This window comes from Scardinius erythrophthalmus, assembly GCF_964197995.2.
Source record: "Scardinius erythrophthalmus genome assembly, chromosome: 3".
In the NCBI taxonomy this organism is placed as follows: Eukaryota; Metazoa; Chordata; class Actinopteri; order Cypriniformes; family Leuciscidae; genus Scardinius; species Scardinius erythrophthalmus.
Genome location: NC_138223.1, coordinates 60,521,275 through 60,531,853, shown reverse-complemented (window position 1 = coordinate 60,531,853; position 10,579 = coordinate 60,521,275). Strand labels below are relative to the sequence as shown.

The 10,579-nt window shown below is 35.9% G+C and overlaps 1 protein-coding gene across 1 annotated transcript in view; it reads left to right on the top strand.

Annotated features, from left to right (window-relative positions):
• Positions 1-872, top strand: part of LOC308688006 (mesothelin-like protein) — a gene marked incomplete at its 3' end in the record, with an annotated part of 9,178 nt that extends 8,306 nt beyond the window's left edge. Inside the window, exons 14-16 of the mRNA XM_081360825.1 lie at positions 222-316; positions 412-682; positions 796-872. Of these exons, the coding sequence (XP_081216951.1) occupies positions 222-316; positions 412-682; positions 796-872 (443 nt within the window). The remainder of the gene's footprint in view (positions 1-221; positions 317-411; positions 683-795) is intronic.
• Positions 873-10,579: the final 9,707 nt, after the last annotated feature.

Sequence of the window (10,579 nt, the reverse complement as noted above, 5' to 3'; positions counted from 1 at the left end):
ACACCACAGTTCCTTTGGTTACACTAATGTACACTCAAACATTAATATAAATGTGTGTGTTTGCATGTACTGTGTGCTCTTTAAATTCATTTGAAGGGGAATTTAAAATACTTTTCATACATTGATGGACAAGAGTCATTATTTAAGTCTAATGACTGCGTGTGTGTGTGTGTGTGTGTGCGTGTGTGTGTGTGCGTGTGCGTGTGTGTGTGTGTGTGCAGGTGGAGCTCCGGTGGAGGACGTGAGGGCTTTGGCCTCTTACAACATCACTATGGACATCAGCACCTTCAGAAGCCTTAGCTCACCTGTTGTAACGGTAACACACACACTATCTCTCTCTCACACACACACACACACACACACGTACAGCTCTGTGTCGGCCTCAGTCTGACTTTATGCCGTGTGTTTCAGAGTCTGAGTGTGTCTGACGTGCGGGCTCTGATGGGTTCTGCCGTGGGGGACCTGAAGGTGTTTGAGAACGACTCTGTGGTCCAGGCCTGGATCGCCTCACAGCCGCAGTCTCAGCTGGACACCCTGAACCTGGGTCTGCGCGGAGGCCGAGCCGATCCGAGCCCGTCACCCGCTCCGGGCACCGCACACACCAACACCACCAACACCACCACCGGCAGCAGCAGGACGCCCGCTCTCAGCCAATCAGCTGCAGCCACGGTCACTGCGCAAGGTGAGCCACGCCCACTCTGATCAGCTGACACACCAGAGCCGTGATGAGACTGTTGAACACTATGACCTAATGACTCGTGTGTGTGTGTGTGTGTGTGTGTGTGTGTGTTTCAGGATCTGCAGCGGCGCTCCGTCTCGCTCCAGCCGTGTTGTTCGTCGCGTCCTGCGTGTGGCTTCTGACTTCAACATGACACGACCCATGAGCCCAACATTAGCAAGAGTGCATTAGACTGATACCGTAATCAATCATGTAATATCAGAACGCTATTTTAGATCTTACTATCACTAATCTCTCTCCATTGATTTTATAATCAGCTCACATTTGTTCTGAAAGTGTTTTTAATTTAATGTACATGATTTTATAACAAATACATGCGAACTAATTTAAGATATTTCTGGTCTAATAAAAGGAAAGGAAACACTTATAAATTACACTTATTATCTGATGAAAATTGTTATGAAGGAATCACATTTTGTTAAATTAATATATTGATAGAATAGCAAATTATCGTGTGCCTTAATTAACTGTTGCTGTAAAATGATTAATTATTTTCTTGTCTTTAATAAAATGAACATGCTGTCACGTGTCTTTCAGCTGGTGTTTTGTTAAAGGTCATTACTCTAAGCTTCATTCAGCATTGCTCACTAGTGACACCTAGCTGCTGTGCAAAGAGCATATAGCAGACACATTCATTCATTCTGAACCATTTGTACTATTTCAACACTGCTTGGGACTAAAAGTAAAAGTAAATTATACACTATACACTACCAGTGGACTAGCCTACACAAAAATTCAGATATGCAGAATTAGAAACATATCGGTTTTATATCAATATTCTAATCAATATTTTCAAACAATGTAAGTTTCATAAAACTCTATATGAAAAACTATGTAAAAAAAGTATATTTAATAGGCTACTCGATCAAAAGAGTTAACACAACTACAAGCCAAGTATACTTTGAATACTTAATTATACTTTTAAGTATCGATCTCGATCAAAAGATTGGGTAACACTTTATAATAACTGCACATTATTAATCATTATTTAAGCATTAGTAAACAGTTCATTCGTCATTTATAAAGCATTAATAGACATTAATAAGCAGTTTATAAATACAGCTATAAATGCTTTAATGTTGATTTATAAGCATATCTATAATGTGTTTAATAATTTTATTTTCATACTTTATTAATAATCTATTTATCATTTCTAAATGAAGTATTGCATTATTTACAAACCGGATATTTAGGAGTTGTCACAGTTATTATAAAGTGTTACCTAAGATTGAGTACAAGTACAGGCCAAATATTCTTGGACTTTTCACTCAGTATAAGTCAAGTACACTAAAGTGTAATTTTAAGTATATTTTTGAGAAGTATATACAATGTAGACTGAAAGCACACTATCTTATTTTTAGTTTAAAAGAAGTATACTAATAGAAGACTTGAATAAACTTATTTTTCGTAAGGTCTCTCAAGGTACCTTTTCAAAAAATATGAGAATTTACCTCTTTATGTATTTGATCTCAATAAATATATTACAATAACAGTGTTTGCTTAGCTGTCACGATTTTGGGTTTGTTTTTGTCATGCTTCTGTGTGTCATGTGATTCCCTGTTTGAAATGTGATCCTGCCATGTGTCTTGTCATTGTTTAATTGTCTGATCATTGTTCACAAGTGTCCCTTGTCTTTTCTTTAGTCTGTGTACCCTTGTGAAAAAGAAGTGTACTTAATTGTATTGACAGTGTACTTTTTGTGTGCTTAAAATAATAAAAGTATACTTTTTAAAAAGTGCACTTGCAGATAATATAATATAATTAAAATTAAAGACCACTTAAGTGTACTTAAATGGAATACACTTTAATGACAATATTTCTTAACACCCTTAAGTGCACTTTTTACAAATGCACTTTGCAATAATATCTAATTAAGCTTAACTTAAAGTACACTTTCATGACAATATTTATACACACTTAAGTGTACATTTTAAAAATGCACGTTGAAATAATGTCTAATTAAGTTTTACTTGAAGAAAGTACACTTTTCTCACAATATTTGTAAACACACTTAAGTGTACTTTTTAAAAATGCACTTTGTAATAATGTCTAATTAAGTTTTACTTGAAGAAAGTACACTTTCCTCACAATATTTCTAAACACACTTAAGTGTACTTTTAAAAAATGCACTTTGTAATAATGTCTAATTAAGTTTTACTTGAAGAAAGTACACTTTCCTCAAAATATTTCTAAACACACTTAAGTGTACTTTTTTAAAAATGCACTTTGTAATAATGTCTAATTAAGTTTTACTTGAAGAAAGTACACTTTCCTCACAATATTTCTAAACACACTTAAGTGTATTTTTTTAAAAATGCACTTTGTAATAATGTCTAATTAAGTTTTACTTGAAGAAAGTACACTTTCCTCACAATATTTCTAAACACACTTAAGTGTACTTTTTTAAAAATGCACTTTGTAATAATGTCTAATTAAGTTTTACTTGAAGAAAGTACACTTTCCTCACAATATTTCTAAACACACTTAAGTGTATTTTTTAAAAAAATGCACTTTGTAATAATGTCTAATTAAGTTTTACTTGAAGAAAGTACACTTAATTGTAATTTATGAGAGGAGTCTTAGCATAATAGTGATGTGTTGTACTTTACAACTGTGAACAGAATACTTTCAATATCATTATGTTGTTCTTAATCAATTAAACACATTTAATTGTAATCAGACTACACTGAATTTTAGTTAGGTGAAAGAGTCAAGTTTTGTGAATTTAGGCTACAGAGTCTAACAACACAATGAGTTATAGAACAACTTCAACTTAAACAGAAAAGCTGAAATAACCCTTTAACCATGCAAATATACGAACATGTTGTTTAATGCGCATGCGCCGGAAATACTACGTCATGATGACGCACTACTTCACTAGAGTTTGAAAAATGCGCTGTTAGTGTATGCGCCTGCGCCCTCTCATCTGCTCTCTGCTAAGGAGGATTTGCTGCGACGTGACACAGTGGCTCCTGTCTCATCAATTTTTTCCTGTTACTTTGCAGGTATTATTGTTACAACAACTTGATAATATGCACGCGAGATCTGTAATGCAAATGTATATGCCGCAGATATTTCGAGTAATGACGTTCGGGGTTGTGAATATGTTGATATTTAGACTGTCCGCCATTTTGTGAACGCTGTAACACGAGGTGATTGTAAAATGCCTTTAATTCTATTCAAATTGACTTACACGGTTATAGTGTTCGTTATGAATTTACTTTAAAATTGTGTTTGGTTTATTAAGTTATGTATACATATAAAGATCGGATGCACTTTCTCAGTCAAATGTTTCAGACATAACGTTAACTTATATTCAGCTGATGTAATACTGTGTTATTTCCTGCCGCTGCAGAAAGAAAAATGAATGTTAAATATGAATGGTTTACATATGTTTATAAGGATCTTATGCATAACATGTTAAGTCAACATAATTGTTATGCATAAACTATTCTTTTGACTCATTTGAGTAAATGTACAAAATATATTGCCAAGACAGCACACCTTGATCAAGCTAAAACACTACTATCAAGTCACTAACTATCCCTATCGCTTAAATGCTTTGAATCTTTTCCACCTGTGCATTTACATATGCCCCTATAATCACCATGTATTTTACAGGTTACAAACCAAAGGAAGAAGGCTGCAGCATTGCTGTGTCAACCGTGGTAAATAGAGGAACATCCTTCATGAAGTTAGCTATGTGCGGCAAGCTTAACATTCAAGATCACCTTTCTCAATTTGCATGGGTCTTGGGTTTGCATGGGTCATTTATGATGACTGAGGTAATTCATCACACATTTGGATTAGGGCTGAAACTAACGATTATTTTGATATCGTTTGAGCAAACATGTTGAAGGTTCACCTGCGGTTCTTATGGTTGAGGTGGTAATTTGCTGTTGCAGATTACAGTCTTATTTGCTGCATTTAGTGAAAAATGCTCCCATGCCTTAGATGACTTGGGGCGCACACTTTTTTCTGCCGCCGATTGATCTGTCATTTCTCTCCGATTACTCTCTGCCATTTGGCGGGAGACTGTGTTGTCATGAAAGTGACGTCATCAGTAACGCTCCCCGTGACGTGGGCAGACCAACTAATCGACAATGACATTCGTCGACAACGATTTCCATAATCGATTATTATCGATTTTATCGATTAGTTGTTGCAGCCCTACTTTGGATTTCTTCAGTTTTTGTTTTGTTTTTAGACAAACGTATATTCACTGTAATGCTGGAGTAAGCATTTTGTCCTGTTTAATGTTGGTGCTATGTAAAGTGTGCTATGTTAATATTAGTTTATGTATTAGCCAACATGATCTAACAATGAGCTTTTTTTTTTACAGTATTTATTACTCTTTGTTAATATTAGTTAATTAAAATATAGTTTAAGTTAGTTAATACAATTTATGGTCATTGTTCATGTGAGTTCACAGTGCATTAACTAATTTTAATACACAACTTTTGAATATAATAATGCATTATTAAATGTTGAAATGAACATTAACTAAGACTAATAAATGCTTAAAGTATTATTTATTCTTAGTTCATGTTAACTGAAGTAGTTAACTAATAATACCTTTTGTAAAGCATTACCCGTCTGAATCTTAGTGTTGTACATGGAATGATACTTTTCTTCACATTTTGTGTGTATTAATTCATGGGTTGTGTGTTTGAGGTACTGTGTGTTTGCTTCTAAAATGATGTGTGTACTGGTAATCCCTAGGTTATGGGGACCAAATCACCCCAAAATTACAGTAATACCAGTCAATTACATGCAAACAATCTTATTAATCCATACAGAATGATGTTTTCTGAAAATGTAAAAATGCTAAATGTTTTCTGTGATGGATAGGTTTAGGTGCCTTTGTATGAGGGAGAAAATGATTGTGCATAATAAGCATCATTGTCCTCCAGACTCTTTATAAGTGAGTTAAAGGGATAGTTCACTGTAAAATGAAAATTCTGTCATAGTACTCGCCCTCAGAAGTTGTTTCAAACCTGTATGAATTTATTTCTTCTGCAGAACACAAAGGAAGATATGTAAAAAAATGTCCGTAACCAAACAGTTAACTGGTCCCATTGACTTCCATAGTATTTTTTTTTCCTACAATGGAAGTTAATGGGACCAGTTAACTAGTTGGTTACTGACATTCTATTTTAACAAGAGGCTTGTTAAAATAAAGTAAATACAATCCCCTCAGTCCTCCGAAGATCCCGAAAAAATTGTCCGTTGGTGCTTCAGTGATTACTTCGCTCAGAGAACCTGTCAATCACAGCTGTCAATCATGACGTTATACCTCTGCATCACGTAACTAACTAAAAACCAACTTATTTTTGAAACAGACACTTGAACTTACATCAGCGTGATTAAAAACTACAGTAAATGACAGAAACCACCTTTGGAAAAAAGATATTTAAAGTGTAATTTAATTGTTTAGTTGGTCTCACGTCCCGTTGAATAACACGGGGAGGCGGGGCTTATGACCTATACTAGGACCAGCCACCGGGGGGCGATCGAGACGGTTTTGGCTTTTTTTTTTTTTTTTTTTTTTTTCAGGGACAGTACACATTAATAATACATAACCATGTAAAATGCGACAGATTTAGCCAACACTGGCTAATTTTCATCCTTTGTCCCTTCTGCAGGTTGATGTTAAGGACATATACAGCACAATACAGAAAAATAATAAATAAAAAACTACCATACCAGAATACCTATAAATGTTCACAATTTTGATTTAACATTAACCATCTTTTCTTTCAACTCTGTTGGAAGTCTATTCCATTCATGTGTTCCTCTAAAAGCCAAAGATAGCTGACCAAAGGTAGTTTTTCTTAATGGCACCTTACAATCACCCCTAATACCAGCTTGTGTATATATCTCCGTCTCTGTTAGCTGATCAATATAATCCTTAAAACCCAGAGGAGCAATGTGCCATTCAGAATTTTAAAAACAAGTATAAAATCAGCATATTTAATCAAATGTTCCCATCTTAAAAGGGAATACTTTGCTACAATACTACAATGATGAAAACTATTTTGCTTTTTATCTAGAACCTTGAGAGTTTGTTTATATATGTTTCCAGTGGGCTTAAGAAATGACTTGAATGTGTTTGTCCAGGTAGTCATACAGTATGAAATATGTGGAACAATCATTGAGTTCATAAATAAGGCTGCTGCCTCTGTAGTCAAGCCATTTCTAATAAATCTAAAATTTGCTAAATTAAATTTCACTGTTTATCACTTTCTTCACGTTTTTTAAAATAAATTATTCCTATTATTATTACTATTATTATTTTTAAATATTTAAATTTGTGTATCTCAATTTTCTGCCCCTGGATGAATACTTCTGCTTTTGCCGCCTGTTTTTGACTCTTTCTGTGCCGCCTGTTTTTGACTTTTCGCATGCACATACAGGACAACATCATCAGCATACATTTGACACATCACATCTGGAGGACAAACATTTGGCAAATCATTTACATGCATACTAAACAACAATGGACCCTTGTGGAACTCCAATATTATAATCTCGATATCTGATGTTGCATTTATAACTCTTACACACTTTTTTCTATTTTTTTGATAGGATTTGAACCACATAATGGCTTCAGTCGAAAAATTTAAATTAAGTAACCTTAAAAGTAGAATGTCATGATTTACAGTTTCAAAGGCTTTCTTAAAATCCAAGAACACAGCACCAACTACCCCTCCTTTGTCCATCTTAGATTCGATACTTTCCAACATAAAACAGTTTGCAGTTTCTGTTGAATATTTTTTCTAAAACTGAAATTGCATAGGATTAAGGGAGAAAACGTACTATTATTGAGATATGTAATTACTTGCTCTGCAACCCATTTTTCAGCAACTTTAGACATTATGGGGAGAATACTTATTGGTCTCTATAATTACTTATTTCTACACAATTTCCAGATTTATAAATTGGTGTAATTACTCCATATTTCCATGCAGAGGGAAAGATTCCTTGCTTTACTGATAAGTTAATAACCTGAGTTAGTGGTCCTCTGAGTAATTCCTTGTGAGTTTTTTAAAAAATGGAATCTAATCCATATTTATCTCTAGCTCTGGACTTTTTAAGAGAGCTTATTATTCACTGCAAACATGTCTCAAAATGTCATGTCATGAAAACATGTCTTAAACATGTCTTCACTTTTCAGGGCTGGTGCGGCACGCTTGGTTGAAACCATTTTCACTCAGAAATTGCTAGTAATTTCCACATATAATTACAAATAAATGGCAAGTAATGTGAAATTCTGAAGAAGGAAGACTTATAAAGTATTTTCTTGTAAAGCACACTTCAATAGTTTTTGTTTTATGTACGACTTTAAATGTTTTGCTATACAGAAGCGTTCCAATAACGCAAACGTTGGAGCACATCATTAGCTCATGTGTTCAGCTGCAGGAATGCGTGAACTGGAAACATGCCTCGAATACTTTCACTGTAGATCTAATCTTCTGCCAGCATGAATATCAATGCCAAATGCCAATTGTCAAAGGTGTGTGAGGTTGAGTAAAACACCCTTATATTCTGATCCGATCAACAAAGCTCCCTGGCATCCACTGACCACCAACAACACACAACTTCAGCGCCACAGCTAGCGTCTGAGCACTTCACACCAACACATTTCTGTTGGTCAGATGAGTGTAAAGTGTGTTTACAGTGACACTTACAGTGGCTTGCTTCTTCCCTGGAGAATGTGACTTTTTCTGTAAATGTAGGAATTGTATCCTCATCTTCATCTGCGCCTGTTTTTGTACGGTGTGCCCCAGGGCTCTGTTTTGGGACCTTTATTGTTTTCCCTTTGTATGCTTACCTTGGCTCACGTTTTCCAGAAACTCAACTCTTCATATCCCTGTTATGCATCCAGTTCTCAGTTGTACCTTCCAGTAAGGCTTGACACCTGTTTAATTCAATGTGTTGTTGAAATGTGTAGTCTCAAAAAAGATAATTTTATGCTGCTAAATGAGGATAACACAAAGGTCCTGCAAATTCCTCTGGTAGGTCCTCTCTCAACCAGTGTACGCAAACGAAACCAAGAACCTTTGAGTGATCTTTGACTCTTGATATTAGTGCTGTTATTAGAGGAAGCTTTTTCCAGTTGAAATCTATCGCAAAGTTGAAGTGGCTTCTTCCAGGTAAAGATTTAGAAGTTTTGATTCATGCACTTGTCACATCACGGTTAGATTACTGCAACTCTCTTTATTCTGGTCCCCCTCAATCGTCATTTCCACGATTGCAAGTCCCTCAGAATGTGTCCGCAGGACTGAAGAGAGGGACGATATCTCCCCTATCTCAGCATCCCTTCAAGTCAAGTCAAGTCATCTTCATTTATATAGCGCTTTTAACAATGTAGATTGTCTCAAAGCAGCTTTACAGAGATAAGCGTATAATTTAAGGTAACAGAGATTGTTTCGGCTTTACAGCAGAGTTAAGTTATTTCCATCTAAAGTTAGTTTTAATTGATTTGGTTCCGTTGCAATGATCATTTGTTATTAAATTAGGGGCCGCTAAGACGACACCATTCTCTCTACACAGACTTTAAACGCGAACCTGTGAGAAACGCTGATGGCGGTCACATGCGCATTTAGAATGGGTTCTATAGTTATGTGCGTTAGAATATACGCAGGTTTGGAATTCCCTACAAGCCAAGCCTAAACAAAATACTTGTCTTTCCTTATAAATTTGATAAGGAATTTTATTTTATTTGTTGCTTTGGGGTAGGACCGCAAGACGAATTTTCCCGACAACGCCTTATCTGTAGAGTGGTAGTGGGATCCTCCATAGGGAGAGACTAGTTGGCACTTCAGCACTGCGTTGTCATCGGTCCAGGTGAAGGTCCTTCGTCAGATCTGGATACGGCCTGGATCCGGCAGGCTGCAGGAAAAACCTTGGGATAAACACAGACACTAAAATTAGCGTAGATGCCATTCTTCTCGTGATGTAACGAGTACATCAGGATTTTTGGGAAGTGTTCCCGGTTCCGGCTGACCTAATCTATGCAGCATAGCATTAAATTATAGAAGTCTATAATGTATTATGTGAAAGCTAGGTCAAAGAGATGTGTCTTTAATCTGGCTTTGAACTGACAGAGTGTGTCTGCTTCCCGGACAATGGTAGGAAGACTGTTCCAGAGTTTTGGTGCTAAATAGGAGAAGGATCTACCGCCAGCAGTGGATTTTGATATTCTAGGTATAATCAACTGGCCGGAATTTTGAGATCGTAATAGACGTGACGGACTATAATGCGTTAAGAGCTCGCTCAAGTACTGCGGAGCTAAACCATTCAGTGCTTTGTAAGTAATCAGCAATATTTTAAAATTTATGCGATGTTTAATAGGGAGCCAGTGCAGTTTTGACAGAACCGGGCTAATATGGTCATACTTCCTGGTTCTGGTAAGAACTCGAGCTGCTGCGTTTTGGACCAGCTGTAGTTTGTTTATTAAGCGTGCAGGGCAACCACCCAGTAGAGCATTACAATAATCTAGCCTTGAGGTCATGAACGCATGAACTAATTGTTCCGCATTTGTCAATGAGAGCATATGACGTAATTTAGATATATTTTTAAGATGGAAAAATGCAGTTTTACAGATACTAGACACGTGACTTTCAAATGAAAGATTGGTATCAAAGAGCACACCCAGGTTCCTAACTGACGACGAAGACTTAACAGAGCAGCCATCAAGTGTTAGACAGTATTCTAGGTTATTACGTGAGGAAGTTTTTTGTCCAATAATTAGAAACTCTGTTTTTTCAGAATTTAGAAGTAGGAAATTACAAGTCATCCAATTTTTTATATCCGCTATGCATTCCGTTAATTTTG